The 16,606-nt window shown below is 41.1% G+C and overlaps 1 protein-coding gene across 1 annotated transcript in view; it reads right to left on the bottom strand.

Moving 5' to 3' along the window:
* Nucleotides 1-14,651, bottom strand: part of TENM2 (teneurin transmembrane protein 2) — an 845,679-nt gene extending 831,028 nt beyond the window's left edge. The window contains exon 1 of the mRNA XM_025042998.1: nucleotides 14,426-14,651. Within this exon, the coding sequence (XP_024898766.1) occupies nucleotides 14,426-14,651 (226 nt within the window). The remainder of the gene's footprint in view (nucleotides 1-14,425) is intronic.
* Nucleotides 14,652-16,606: the final 1,955 nt, after the last annotated feature.

The raw sequence follows: 16,606 nt of genomic DNA, 5'->3' as shown, positions 1-16,606 counted from the left end.
TGGAGTTTACAGTAAATTGTCACTAGGCATTTCACTGACTATGACAATTTGGGGGCAATAAACACTGCTTACAAAGTACTCCATTATTAATGAACTTCACTCCTAAAATAACACTTTGGAGTATGTACCACCAGGTCACCAGTTGTACAGAGGGACACTCTTAGGCCCAGAAAGACTTGTCTAAGACTCGCCCACTATCACATGGCTCGCCGTGGCCTGGGTTAGGCTTAGATCTATGTCTTCCTGCTTCAAATTCTGTGCCCTCTTACTGATTTCAAGGAGTTCAGGATGTCTGCGTTGCTAGAAAAATCTGTGCAGGGGGAACAAGTGAGAAAGGAACAAGGAGGCAGGTGGTGCGACAAGGAGCTTGGGATTCTTGGCAGGTCGGAACTCTGCTGTGTTCCACCCTCTCCGTCCACACGAGAAACAGCAGGAGAGAGACAGCGGAGGGATGAAGGAGTCCGCTAGGGATGAGTGAGAACACAGCAAGGCGCTGGTTGCAGTAGGAGTCACAGAATGGTCCAGCCCCTCACTAACAAAGGTGAAGAGGGTTCAAAGAAGGGAAAGGAGCTAGCCACAAATGGTAACACTACAGAGAGCTCAGGACCGCAGTACGGGGTTCAAGTCTTACTTGCATGGATACGGGTGAGCAAAGGGGATAATTTCTAGCTTGGGCTTCCTACCTTTTTTGTTCTTGTTAAAAGTGCAGACAGAGTCTTTACTTAACGTAAAACTCGACTCTGTGAATTTAGGGGGAGAAACAATGACCTTGACCAGAGGATGACACAGCTGGATGAATACTGAACTGGGACATGAAACTACAGTTCTAAACTCTAAACTCTAAACTTTGGAGCTGTGTGACCTTGGCCACCACAGAAGCTCTCTGAGTCTCAGTTTCTTTACCTGTCAAATGAGTGATTTGAAATAGATAGTCTCTAAAGTCTGTCTGGTTCTGACATTGCAGGATCATGGCATTTTTGAGAGAGTTCCCCTATCTTCATCGTCTATGGTTTCCAGAGAAATAGCATCTGTCACATCAATGACACAGCATTTGTATTCCCACCCTTTATTTTTCTCCTGCTAAGGTGTTTTAATCCTGACAGTATAATAGAATAAATCACAGCCATCAGAGATGCGAGTGACACTGGCCACACACATTAGAGATAAACAGTCAAAACTCACTCACCCATGCCTTCCCCTTTGCCCACAGCCTCTGCTGTCTGACAACACTAAGCTTGAACTACGATTTCCGTCTGGCTGCACAGATCTGAGCACCAAAATAACCCTCTGCATTGTTTTAATAGCTGTAATGATACTCTGCTTTCCAGCAGCCTGCCTGTCCAGACCATCTCAACATCTGGATTTGATGTCTTCCCTCCAGCAGGTGTTACGGGAAGTATGGTTGTTACACAGCCAATCAACAAATATTTTCTTACACCTACCACAGCAGCCATGGAAGTCAGACTGCTTAGGTCTGATTCTCTTTCCACCTTTTATCTACAGGTTGCCTGCTCTTGATAGGGTAACTAAGCCCTCTAAACCTTGGTTGTCTTTAAACATTTCATTTGTGAACCTCATAGGGATAACAAGGCTCACAAATGAAATTTGTGATTCGGTAAATGTAATCTAGTAACCCAGAATAATTGGCCTGGGTCTAAATACGCCATGTAAATAGCAGATTTTCAAGATGGGCTCTCATCCATTTCTGCATTTTGTTTTGTTTCCTCAAGACTTGGCTTGGCTGGCATTCCGGCATCTATCTGTGAACGGTACCTGTGAACAAGGAGCTGTGATGCTCTGTGCAACCAGGAATGGAGATGTTTGTGTATGACAGAGGATTGCCTAGTCTTTAAAAACAACAACAACAACAAAAAATGATTCTTGCCTCTTAAAAAAAGAGGTGCTGTGGCATACCTGAATGATACCACCTTTGAAAAGCCAAGGAACTGTTGTGTACTTAGGAGGAGCAATAAGTTACCATTCTGCGTGTGCGGAAGCTAGTGGAGGACACCCGGTTTGAGATAAAGCACAAAAGGGTTGGATCCACCGTCTGATCTAGAAAGCAAGACTCATAGATAAGGGCCATGAGTTGATGGAAATGTGCTTTCACTGAGCTCCACAAAACATTCATTTAATGTTTTGCTCATATCTGAAACTTACCAAATCCAGCACAAGGAATGAGCTGACTGCCTTCAGTGTATGAATGAACTGAGACACTCCAAACTTCTGTCAGACACACCTGAACATCTTCTAGGATTTAGGATGCCATTTCCCCTTAAGCCGTCCTGGATGGCTTTTACCTGTTCTTCCTGCTTATACTCTGACTACCTTGGGATCTGTTTCCCACTGAGAAGACAGGGACTTCTTTATAACGTAGATGGTATATTGCTCTCCAGCTGAAAATCCTGTCATGAATTTCCACTGTCCCCTTGGCTCTGATGATCTATGATCTCAGTATCCAGTTTTTCTATTTTTGAAATGGGGGTGATATTGAACTGATTTACGTAAAGGGTCGCACTGAAGAATACCTGGCACTTCACAAGAACTCAATGAAAATAATTACTGTTATAAGTAAAAAACTAAACAGTGAAAGAAGATGACTTTTGTTCATTTCATCACTGACCCGGTCCCTTTATAAATGTACTGAATCCTTCTAATTCTGTTCAAGACTGAACTCAAGTAGCTTATAGATTAAGCTACTACATCATTGACTCATCATTCTGCTGAGATGTAAACTGAGGTTGAACGGAAGTTGTTCACACAGATATTAATTATGTCTTTAATGGGTTTTTTATCAATTCATTTGAGATTCCTGAAAAGGGTTAATAAAAAGACCTTGTAAAGGTGTACTGAGATCCAAGGCTGAAATTACAATGTATGTTATTGTTGCTGTTTTTGTTAGCTGCCCAGTAAACGAGAAAGATCTATGCTTAGAGGATCTAGAAGAGCAACAAAATACATGTTGGCTTTCGCTCAGGGTTTGGCTAAAAATACATCACGACATGCAGTGCACAGGCATGTCCTAGAAAGCTCTCACGGTACCGCAGGCGGCCAAGATACAGCTCTGGTTTTGTTTGGCAACAAAGATCATTTGATCATGCTTGAGAGAGTAGGGGGTCTGGCAAAGGCAGCCTTGAGTAAAAAATCGTGCCTTGCTGTGTTCCTTCCCAATCTACCGTGTCCAAACTGAAATAACAAAGAGCAGAAAGTTGCCCTTTTGGAAGGCAGAAAGGCGATATGGGGACTGGAGGGAGAGGTCTGGGCCTGAACTTGAATCCTCCAGGTTTAATGCATGATGGGAATCCCCTGTTCAACAAACACATATTAAATGTCCCTGTGCGTGGCAGTGTGGTTGGTACTGAGGAGGATGGAAAGGTGAATGAGGCACTGTCTTTGTCCCCAAGGAACTTACAGGGAATGTTTATAGCTTGCTATTTTATATTTTCTGAGATCTGACACAATGGCTTCTAAGAGGGAAAAAGCAGTACCAGATGTTCTAGGCATGTAGTTAGAATCTCACATGGACTAAAAGCAACAAAAACACAACCAACCAACCAGGGAACTTCATCTTTTGGCATTTTTTTTTTTAATGTAAATCTGAAACTATTCTAAAATGAAAAGTTTCTTAATTTAAAAAAGTAACTAACCAAATAAACTGGAAAAAAAAATCACAATGTTTCTTATGTGGAAAAAAATCAAAAACAAATCACAAACCTTCTAAAATGCAGTCAGTACCAAGCCATATCTGTAATGTAAGCTCAGTGCCTTCTTCCTCATCAACCATTTCCCGACTCGCAAGTCCCGAACTGACAGCTTCAGGAGTCGCATCTGCCCTAGAGTCCTTTTTGCTCAACACAGTTATCTTAAAATGACTTAGCTGCCAAAGGTCTTAAGCAAATTTTCCCTGAAAGCAGAGGATGCGACAAATTCTTATGAATAAGTATTTTATTTAAGAAGTGATTCAAAGGAGAGGAGTGAGGGACAGGGCAAAAAATGAGGCCGGAGAGAGAGCCCATTAAAGGATGAGTTACAGAGTTGAACATGGCTGTGGGTGCCTAGTGATGATGGGTGCTAGAACCTTCCAAGGAGCCTCAGGCTGTTTTGCTCAGTATGAATGGGAAGAGCATTTATCATGAGCTTCTGATCCATTGGATGCTGAACCCATTGGTCAAAGGAGTCCCATAGCTGCGAACTGTGGGGTCATCATTTATGTTCAATTGTCCTCATCCTCAAGAGCATTCGGCATCTTATCATCAGAAAATTCTAGGGCAAAGAATAAGGCCAGGGTGTTGTGCAGAGCTTCCCTAAACTGCTCTACAGTGGTCATTACAGCGACATTTAAAATCTGAGAATTTTATGAAAAAAAAAGTCAGATTTTTCAACTTTCTTGAGATGTTGGAAGATTTAGCAGCACTGGATTTGAATTCCCCAGAGCCAAGAGGCACTGCCTGGACATACACAATCCCAATCAAGACAGTCTCCACCATAACGCAAGTTGAAAACCCAGCCTGCTTCGTTCCCTTATCTTACTTTTCTTCCCCTGTGAGTTGGGGACCTCGGATCATTACTTGAACCATTCCTATGCTTAATAAATATTCACAATAAAAAGCAGGGAGGGACCCACTCCACTGTGAACACTGACTTTCCTTATGGACTCTACCTTTCAACTTCGACAAAGTTGATCGTGTTTTTTCCAATGGTAGGTTTAAACTAATCATTACTGCTTTGATGTTGAAGATGTTGAATCCACTGACATAATTAATTGGTGATGTGCTACATTCCAAGTCAGGTGCTCAAATTAAATCTTCGCTTTTAATGTCTAACAGAGTAGAAGATAAGAAGCAGGAGTGCTAGAGGAATCAAAACAAAGAGGTGGACCCCAGCAACCAAGGACTTGTGAGACCTAACACACGGGCAAATGATTTCTCATTACGGGTTTGGAAACACGATATAATGAGCTCCCAGCTACATGGCATACCAAGCAAAACCCTCTAAGAATTAGGAAGCTTGATTAAAACTAGAACTGTGGGCTTCTGAGTGGAAAGTGAGGTTTTAAGTCACTAAATATAAGACCCTATAAGCTTAAAGTGCTATCAGTGACCAAAGGAATGGTTACATCCTGTAAAGTGTGTCCTGTTATACTTAATCTTTTGAGATGTTTTATTTATTTAAAATAAAGTTTTAAAAATACTGATGCCTGGGTCTGACTCCCCAGAGATTTCGATTTAATCATTCTCACATAATGCTTGGGCCTGGGGACTTTTTAAAACTCCCCAGAAGAGGCTAATGAGTTGCCACAGGTCCAGAGACAGACATGGCATGTGGCCACACTCAGTCCCCTCACTGCTCAGCTAGGACAACTCAGCATCTTGCTGTAGCCTCCCCGCTGTTCGATCTCTTGGTCTGTGAAGCAGAAAGTATTAAATGGGTCATCTGCGGGCAGAGTTTTTGCAACAGACCAATGGGGGGCAGAATATGCACATTAACTGAATTGTCACTGTGAACTGAGGGGCATTTGAACCCAAGGCTGTCAGGCGAACAGGGGTCTTTTCTAAAGTCGATGGGGTCACCTGAATTTGCAGTCATTGTCAAGGTGATTTGTTTGGGCTACAGATATTTATCCTGCAGTTGACTGGATTCTTTTCTTGTTTGAGGACATTAATGTAATATTCCTTCCTTCTATCCATGTTCCAGCTGCAGCAAAGAGATCCATAGAAACAAATTTAATCCACTGGAATTACTCTCTAAATAAATCCAACATTTTGGCTCAGAGTGCTACAAATAAATTCAGCACTTTAATTCCCCGTACGTGGTGCAGACCTTAACTGTACAAGGATGGACTGAGAAGCATGTATTATACAGCCAAGGTGGCAGTGGACGTGAGGGAATTTAAAAGGAAGTGCTTCACACTATTTTTAAAATAAAATGCATCCCACTGGGACAGCGACTGCCCAACGCCTACTATTCATAAATCAAGGTGAACAAAGAGAAGCTTCACATTTTGTGGCCGAGGCCAAAGAAAAAGAACTGGAAAAGAGAATAATGGGTTCGGCTGAGAATCCAACGAAACTCATCTGACTTTTCTGGTTTTCTTTCTTTCTTTTTTCTTTTCTTTTTTTTTTTCTCATTCCCAAAAAGATCATTTTATCTGGGAGAAAATGCATGAAACATAAGGCTCAAAGTAACTTTGGCAAAATATTCCAAATATTATAAAAGGTGGTTGGACATTATTAAATAAGTCTGTGTTGCACTTATTTTTAATATCTTTGCGCACACTCAGTATTTGTTTTGATCGCTCCCAGCAGAGATTTATTAACGCAGATCTGACTTGAGGTCGGGTGGAAAGGAAAGCAGTCAGTGATGGAGGAATTATTGAGTAACTCGGTGGCGCGATGAAGTTTGGCTGCAGCAGAGAGAAAGGGCCTGTGAGATATGCATGACAATCAAAGTGCTCAAGAAATGAACATGAATTCATTTCAAAGATACACCAGCCCCCTCCTCTTCATACGTCCCCAGGGATGCTACTGGAATTGCCAGAGCTGAAAATTAAATTATAAACCTAAAACATGACACTGAAAATGTAATGTCTCCTTCGATAATATCAGTGTGATGAGTCATCAGTGGGCGGGGCAGCAGCTCTCCTTGACCCTGACCATACGCCATGGCGAGACAGATACTGGCAATTTTTCCGCTCTCACAGTGTAGTGTTTTTTCAAGTTTCCAGTCAGAATTGTGTTCTGTCACTGATCGTATTGCACCCATATGACAAAGTAGGTCCCTACAGAGGCACAATTGTTAATATGTAGCACCAGCCTAAAAAAGCTGATAGTATTACTGGGTCATCAATACTCAGAGAAAGCAAACGTTTGTGTAATCCAGTATATGAGTGGCAGAGCATGCTGCAAAAACCCTTTCAAGTTGGCATTTCACAATGTGGGATTTGATACCGTCAGTCTGGACAGATCGACGACCCGCATGTTCTAAGTGGAGTCTTTTTCTAACCATGCTTTAAATAAATTTCTTCTCATCAGAACTGAATACAAGCCACTAAGAAGATATTCTCTTGTTGTTGCATCCACGAGTCACAGCACAAAGCTGCAGAGTACTTTGTTTATCTCCCTATTCGCGGGAGTCACAGAATCATGTGCTGTGTGTGCTGAATCACTCACAAAGAGGAGAATAACACAAATAATGACCCAGTAAGGGCCACTGGAGTTCAGAGGACAGAGGTTTCACTAGAGAGCTGGCCCATAGGTTAAGCCTGGTGGGATAAACAGATTTGGAATAGGCAGATAGGTATTCTACAAGGGAAGAAGGAACATAGGAAAGTCTGTGGTATTTTTGTGATGACAATAGCCTTCTGGGGCCTGGAATATATAATAATAATAATAAATGACTGAACAGGAGGGCTAGTATAAGACAAAAGACAGACATGGAGTCTGTGGCAAACTGAAATTGGAAAACACTGGCTAGAGGCACTCTGTTCAAAATTTCTAAAGCAATCTACAGGCCAAACAAAATGCATCTAGGTCCCAAGTATGGTCTGTGTGCATTAACTTTGTGACCAGTGATTTAGAGAATAAAAAAGAAGCAAACTCTGAGTAGTGGACTGGGAAATAAAACTCACATAGTTTTATTTATTTATGCTTTGAATCCTAAGTCAAGTTTGTACTGACTGAGCAAACCATGTAAAGGAAAGTAAGGGTGTTTCCACATTCCTTGAAGAATCTTCTTCCTTTTCCTGTTCATTGATAACCTGTGTTCATGTGAACTCCTTATTCGTTTCCTTGTACATTTTTCCTGAATGATCACACCAATCCCCATTAAATTATTAGCTATTAACTCCTAAATCTCTGCTCAGCTCATGCTTCTCTCCAGAATTTCAGAACTGCACCTTCAACTATTAGATATCTACACATGCATGGTCTAAAGGCACCTCAAATTCAAAAGGTCTGTAATTATACATACTATCTTAACCCGTAAACCAGCTCATCTTCTGTTTCAAACCCTGGTGATTAGTATTAACATTTAGTCAGCTTCCATAACCAGAAACTTCAGCAATATCCTTGAGTCTTCTTCTCTGCCTCATTTTGCTTGTCCTATCAGTTGCCAGAAAGTACTAATTCCACCTTCTAAACATCCTCAGCTTTGCTAGTCAATATATTAATTGGCAGGAATAAAATAGACACTCACTTGTGTGTACGCACGTGTGTGCACACGCGCGTGCGCACACATACACACACACACACACACATCAGTACGTGTGCATGACAGGCCTATCTGAATCTTTCCTTCTGGCAATGGTCTGCTGAAGATTGAGGAAAACAAACAAAAAGATTCTCCAATGATATGACAAAATATCTTATTTTGCATAAGCTAATTTCAGTTGGTATATTACTATCTTACTTTCACTTGTAATTGAAAGAGTCTTGGGAAGTAGGAACAGTGAATGCTGAAGTTCCAAAAACAAGGTTGTTCTATAGTAAGTGCCAGTGAGAAGAAAGAGTAGAGGAATAAGGGTAAAACTCTGGAGAATTAGCACCCAGAAACAGCAGGAAAAGGGCGACAATTCAAAGAAAGTTAGATCCAAAGCTGAATGGAGAATCGACAGAGCATGAAGAGCAACTGAGTAAATGTGAAGATTGTTACCCAATGGCTGAAGTTATTGAAAAATATAGTTGTAATCCTTGAAGGGCAGTGAATATCAACAATGAAAATCCAAATAAGATTGACTAAGTGACATAAGACTCCAAATTATTATATATAGAGTGATGAGAATGGATTAATTTTCATCCAGAGATTATATGGATAAAGTCTTCTCTTAATTAAATCCATTCTAAAATTTACGTTTACTTACGTGCCATAAAATACACATCTCTAAAATGTGTATCAAATGACACTACCTTAGAGCATTTTCCCACTTTTTTTTTTCTTTTAACTTGTAAAATTGTGTGACTAGCAACTCTATTAAGTGGTTGGCATGAGCTGACAGCTATTAGATGATATCTTTCATTCCTTTCTAAAAATAGGGAAATAATGTGTGAGTTATGTTCATCTTTGGGAGCAAAAGGTATGGTGCATTGGGAGTCAAACACTCTATCAACAACTGAAAGAGAAATTCTGGATTTGAAGATGTCATAATTTTGCAAGTCACAGGAAACAAATCTAAGGAAAAAAAAATTATGTTACACACAATTTATGAAAGTGGGAGAGCAGATAATCACCATTTTTGCTACAAAAGGATTAAAATGACAAATAATTATAACTACAACCATGAGCATTAATTCAGCACTTATTTGGAGAAAGACAATGTCCACAGCAGGATAAACATGAGAAACAATCTCAAAAACTATACTGGTAGGAACTTTTATAGATGGGGAACATGAGACTTTGAGAACTTATGCTCTAGGGTATGATCATAGTCACACTGATAGGATATGTAAGTACCAGAGAACCAACCCAACTGAACTTTGAGTTTGCTTGTTTAACTGCTCTCCCATATGCCTCTTATATGAAGCAATTTAGATTCAAGTTAGTTGGCAAGAAGACAATAAATCATATTATACTGACAGGCTGTGCAGTCTCTCTTAAAGATTTTTTTTTTTTTTTTAAAGCAACAACACAACCAAAGAAGCACCATGTTATTCTCAGTTGAGTTATGAAAAGAAGTCCTGCCTAGAGGTAGGAGAATAAATTGAAAGTAATCTTCTTAAATTATCTTTCAGCCTTCCAAATATTGACCAAATAAACTGTTGGACTTCACTAAAATCTGCAAGTTGTTCTTTGTAAGTAAATTAAAGGATTGACATTTTCAAAATAGAATCTAACTGTTGCTTTGGGTGCCATGATAAAATAACTCTTTTGAGACAATGGTATAGACAGAAATGCTCACGGGTTTTCAAAGTACGTCACCAATTAGTATATACATTAATTAAATCAATACGGGTAACACTTTAGCTTACTAGTGGTTCGTGAGTTTTCGGTTCATTAACACAGGTTAAATGTATGCCTTGCCAAATTACATAGAGCAAAAAATATTGCCCAATTTATTTCAAAGATCACAGGAGAGAGAATTGGTTTATGAAATACCAAAATCAAACCTAGTCAAAACGTATACATTATACGTATGTGGGTATACGTGTGTTTACATGTGTTCATGTATTTTTAAAGTGTATCAAAGGGTTGGTGAAAGTTATTTCTGCATTGAGAACTGATTGAGAGAACTGATGCAAGCATACTTTTAAAAAATCTAATTTGCCCCCAATTCTTTCTTCAACCTTGACCCAAACAGCCGGCCTAAGGTACAGAGAAAGGATCCAATCTCGGCCCTCTCAAGAGGCCTGCACTGCTAACTGGAAATAAGGGCTTTCTGAGGAAAGAGGAGCCTGGCTGAGTTCTCAGGCCCACTGGGCCAGTCCGTTCTGCTTACCTGAGCAATACCGTTCAGACAGCGGCGCGTTTCTTGGTTAGTGTTCCAGGGCGCGAGGTCGTGCAGAGAGGTGATAACTGTAGGGGAGGGCAGGGAATCGGTGCTGGCAGCCTGGCACGCGTCTGGACAGTAGGAACTTTTTCCTACAGTGGCGGTTAGTGGACAGGGATGTGGGGAGAAACCCTTCCAGGAATCTGGGACAGTTGTGGAAATGGAGGAAAATGGGTGAGCACAGAGACACCGATCAGAGCGGCTGTTAACAGTGGTCATTATATGCTCACTCAATATTAGCGACTGTAGTTTCCAGATTATTAAGAAAGGTTTAAAGGTGTTGATCCCTAAAATGTTTATAAATGGAACTTCACTGACCCTCCCTAGCCTTTGACTGAAGCTCTAATGACTTGGTTTTTGTTTGTTTCTTTACGTATCGGGGAGGTGATCCAACACTGGTTTAAAATACAGCTCTTGAATCCAACTCCCTGATTTAAAACCTGTCTTCACCTCTGCTTAAATTTGTGACCTTGGATGATTTACTAAATCTCTCCATGCCTCGGTTTCCTAATCCATGAAAACTGAAATAATAATACCTACTTTACAACACCACTGCGAATGTTAACTGGGTTAACACAAGCAAAATGCTTATAGACTGTCGCTTGGCATATAGAAAGTGCATGCTAAACGTTAGCCATTATTCTTTTGTTACTATTGTTGTTCAATACATCTGAACGCCGTGTACTAATTAATCCTGGTGAAGCACAAATACATATCAGAGTCACAGGTACATAAATATGCAACAGTAGAGTTCAAATCTAATTTTAGGTTCCTAAGACACCGCAGAAGGTCCTGAATGTCACACTGGTCTCCACCACAACTTCAGGGTCAGGCTTATACAATGTGGCTGGGAACTTGGCCAATCTACCTTATTCAAAGTGGCATCTATTTCACAGGTTGGATTGGGATTGGTTCTGATCACAGATCAGACCACTGGTCACTTTTGTCAAGTGCATCAACTCCCTGACCACCAGGATGCTCTTTATTGCAGGATTAGTCATTTACTAATTACTCCATGGACACAGAGACAAGGTCAGTAATTTTCTCCCTTCATACCAGAAGGATCCAGAATAACAGAGGCCAGACAGGTAATTTGCATGGTCTCTGCTTAGAAGAGGCCCACAATAGAAAAAGGCGGAGGAGGATTCTGTGTTAAAAGCAAGCAAAGGTGGCATCATTTGACAGAAGCTTCTATAAGCTTCTCAGGGGAACACCTGGCCTACCTCTCCTGCTGGGACCTAGCGGCTTCTCACATTTGATGCTTGCAGGCAGCCAGCTGGGGGAACTGGACAAGGTCTGACCCTCGCCCCATATCACTTTCCCTGCTGGTAATTCTTTTCTACTCTGAGCATCTGGAGTGTCACCCAACTGCGTTTGCCAAACTTGCCTGTATGTGAGAAGCGTGTTTGTTTTATAATCAGTGTCTTGGGTTTTAAATAAGAATACCACAGGAGATGATCATGCTATGATCCTTGCTAATGTGCCTCTAGGCTAATAAAATACTGAGATGATCCTGCTTTTTGATTTCATGAATAAGAAAATAAAATGGGAAATGCATGACATTTAAAAAAAAAAAATTACTGTTATTACTGAGTGTAAAATTTATTTTAACCCTCTCTGTAGTGGCTAAGTTTCACGTTGAAGGTGCTGCTTGCCAGATTGTATCTCCTGTTCCTCCTCTCCTAAAACATGTGCTTATTTACTTCCTGCAGAGTTCAATTTTAGAACCCATCAAAGTAGATCCACTCACACTCTGACTACATTTTCATGCATAAATTCATAGATGTCTTCAGAAGGAATTGCACTTGCATATGCAAATACTTTCCAATGCCTTTTCATTTTTACTTTTGGCCTGCACGGTTTTTAATTCATGCAAACACATTACACAAACAAATATGGGCTCTATAACAACACACGGCATGTGTGAATCGTTAATTGCAAAGCTATGAGTCTGATATGGCCAAGCGACTTCCATTATTATCAATGGAGAGGAACAAGATTAAACAGGAAGAAGAAAGGTATGTTTGAAAATAAAATCCCAAGCACTTGATTTCATTCTATGTAAATATTAATAAGGGAAAAGGTGACAGGCCAATCCACATTTCAACAATAACCCGGGATCTACAGTTCAGTGAACGATGATCCAGAAGCCAGAATGCACCTATAATGAGACTTTGGGAGAAAAGTCTATATTTCAGCACAGAATCACAAAAACCAAAACGTATGCAGCAACACTGTAAATGAAACCAAAAATAGGGCAGAAAGTGAAAGGCTTTCAACCATGTTGAACGTGCATCACCTTTCAAAATATTTGAGTCTTGTATTTGTGATGCTCTTGGAAATAACCGAGAGGTGTCATAATTTTTCAGACTGAAAATTTAAGCACTCCCTTAATTAATTAAGCTGTGATTCTTCATATTTTTTCCCCCCAATTCCCACTACATGCACTTTGAGGTCGAGTGAGAACTTAACAAAATAAAACACTTGTTGAAGTCACTCACAGATCAAAGACTTTTGATACAGAGCAATTTTCAAGCAACCCTCCCGTTTCAAATGTGTTTCATTTACATGAAGATAACTCTGAAAATAAGAGTGAAGATTAAATAAAAATTGCATCCTGCAAGGGTCTACGATTGCAATGGAAATATAATTTTAACTATGTCTTGGCTGATTTTTTTGGAATATTCTGTTAAATATAAAAGCTGGAGCTAGGCTACACTGGGGGCATATGGAAAAAAGTGTTTTTCAGAACAGCCACTGGATTATAGATTTTACGTATATACAGTGTTTTCTAAGAAATTTTTTAAAAAAGTAAAGTAACCTAAGGAAGCTAAGAAACCAGGAATGGAATTCGAAGCTACTGTAGACTGATGTTTATGACCTTCCCAAATTCTTATATTAAAAACTAATCCACCAATAGTTTTGGAGGCAGAGCCTTTGTTTGGGGTGATTAGGTGATGAAGGTGGAACCCTTCCGGTTGGGGATACTGCCCTTATAAAAAAGAGACCCCAGAGAGCTCTCTCACCCTCTGCAGCTCAGGTGAGGACACTGGAAAAGAAGTCTGTCTATGAATCAGAAAGAGGGCTCTCACTAGACACCGAATCAGCAAGCGCCTTCACCTTGGACTTCCCAGTCTCAAGAAATGTGCGAAATAAATTTCTGTTGTTTATAAGCCACTTGGTCATGCTCTTCTGCTATAGTGGCCTGAAAGGACTAGGACACAAGCTAAGGTATCTCATGAGGAATTAAGGTAGTTGCGACATTTACTGGAACAAGAAATAAAGAATCAGTGATGTAATAACCTGGCAGGCAGGACCTCAACCCTGGGCACGCTGACCCTTGCCAGTGCATCCACTGCATTTCTGTGCATTCACCTGCAGTTTTGCTAAACTGTTAATATAAATCACACACACACAGCAAGGCCTGTCTGTACACAAAACACAAGACGTGTTGCTAGTGAGTCAACTTCGCTATACTGCTTCTCAGCATGGTTTTGCTTTCGTCTACGTGTCCATACGGTGACAGCAACCCCTGACAGGTGATAACAAAATTCCTAATGGATACTGGACATGAAGAGAATGCCAAGTGTTAGTACTTGGCAGGAAAATATTCTCCTTCCCAAAGAAACTGAAATACCACGATTCAAGAGGAATACCCCTTATGGAGCCAAGGATCTGCTGTAGGTAACGTGTGTCAAACCCACCGTGGCGGGTCTCCGAAAGCAACCACCAAACTGTCAAAGAATTTTGTGTCCAGGACCAAAGAAGCAATTTGGAAGTTTGATATGGGTGTATAAAAGGGGCTGTTCTCAAACTGAGCTCTAATGGAACACCTGCTGGCACCATGCTTTGCTCCCAGTTTCCACCGACCTTAGTCATCAACCATGTGCAACAGTGCGCGTTAAGGGCGTCAGACGGCAAGTCCGTGGGGGCCGCTGCACATACCTTGTCTGGGGAACTCGTCTGACTCTCGGTGAACGAGGTCCGTGACGCGGTTCCCGTAGTGCATCCTGCTGTCGTGGTCGTAGGCCTTCAGGGTCTCGCTGGAGCTGTAGGACTTCTGGGTGGGCACGCGGCAGTCCTCGCTGTCCAGGGAGGGGCTCGTGTAGCGGCACTCTTTGCCACACCTCCCCCTGGTCAGGGAGCGGTGTCGCCGGTCCTTCACGTCCATGATTCCAGATCAGGCAGGATGCTGACGATCGCGGAAAAGTCAGGCCTGAGTTTTAGCACTTGTCACTCTGCCACCTAAAAGCATCAAAGGAAACAACCAAGACTGTGATTACAAGAAATGCTGCTTTCAGCTCTGACTCACATTCTGACTCAGATAAAAACATAAAAAGGCAAATTTGGTCAGTGCCACATAATCTGTTTTGCAAATGCTGAATGTATACTTAAACAATCAGCCTACAGAGAAGAACTTGATACAGTAAATTAATTTTCTTACTATCTAATAGATTTGGGGGGAAAAGTAATAGTAAAATAACTCATCTTTTGATTTTCTATATGTGCACAAATGATAATGTAAGATCTTACTGTGAAGTTGTTCAAACCAAAACTTCGATTTTATCTTTCTTTAATTATATCTTCCTTTTGCTATAGAAGGATAGGGGAAAAAAAATATCAAAAATAAATAAAAGTGCATGGGCATAAATATATGATGCTGATGCTTTGCAATGGTACCAATCCGACTAACATAAAATTGCCTATCTGGGTCTGGAGAATAATAATATAAGCTATTCGTCACAGGCAAATACTCTTTCTCCAATTTTTTAAGGTGCCTTCGGCAAACTTAGTTTCTTCTCCTTTTGCAAAGCTAGTTACTTCTTTTTCCTAGTCATCTACCAACAGGAGATCCTACTGACAAGAAGTCTGACTGGCACAGCCACCTGATCACCAACCTAAGCGCACCCACACTGTTCCCTTCATTGCTAGGACGGTCACCACAGAAAAGGGAAATGGGGGAAAGCACGGGATACAACAGGAAAGCTGATGGAAGGCAACCTCTCTAACATATGAACTGGCAGCGAGGGAGCCCCACAGTCTGTCACTTGATACCCTGGGCCTGGAATCGCATGCCAAACATCACTCAGAAAACACTAGCCTTCTGCCTAGCAAATAAGGCAAAAATGCTTAGACGCCTCCAAGTCCCAAATGATAGGCTCTTATTGATTTCACTGGACATGCAAAATAGCATGGACCACAGGGCCAGGGCTTGGATAGAATGGACAAATAAGGATTTTAATTAAAATGGAAGATACAACCCAGGGCCAGGGTAATGATTTTTCTCCAATCTACTGTTGCTCTCCGAATCCTCGATGTGTCAGGAAATACTTGGGGAACAGATCTGTCATTCGGAGCCCCTCTGCTCTTCTTTGGTTATTTACCACACCAGAGAGAAATGCCTAAGTGTACCAAAGGACAGGCCTGCATACACACCATGCGGCTGGCACCTGTCCCAAGACAGCAGAAGCCAAGTTATCCCTTCGTCATCTTTTCACAACAAGAGGTCCTTCTGGAACTCAGGAACCCTCCTAATTTCTACAATGTGTACAGTTTATCAAATACTGCCTGTAACCATGGACGATTTTGACAATTAGCAATGAAAAAGGGTACACCTGCTGTGAATGCCAAGCACAGCCATGCTGCTGCCACAGCCACTTATTAAAAAAACTAATACTTAGTTTTCTGGAGGCTACAGTTCCTGACTCAGGACGTCGAGAAGCACTTTTGAGAGCTACCAGTCAAGACCCGGGGACCTGCACGGAGGACACAGATGGTCAAGGTTGGCATGTAAGTTCTGTCTGTGCAGAGTTCATTTAAGTGTCATAACATTCATGCAATTTCTGAATGCCAAAAATCTTCTCCTTTAATTTCCAAAATGTGACCTCAACAGTTTGGAGTCTATACTACAGGCTGGTTAAAAGCACGGCCATTGAAGCCTTGACTGAATAAAAACCTTATCATTGCCACTGACTAGCCAGAGCCCATGTAAAATTACTCCTCACCTTTCAAACTGTTTCTCCATCAGTGAAAATGGAAAATCACAGCATCCACTTTGTAGAGTTTTTGTAAAACTTACAACAGATATTGTGATAAAGCTCCCAATATGCCATCTAATGCATGGCT

Source organism: Pteropus alecto, unplaced genomic scaffold (genome assembly GCF_000325575.1).
Source record: "Pteropus alecto unplaced genomic scaffold, ASM32557v1 scaffold40, whole genome shotgun sequence".
NCBI lineage: Eukaryota > Metazoa > Chordata > Mammalia > Chiroptera > Pteropodidae > Pteropus > Pteropus alecto.
Note: the sequence above shows the minus strand (reverse complement) of the source record. Positions and strands in the feature narration are given on the sequence as shown.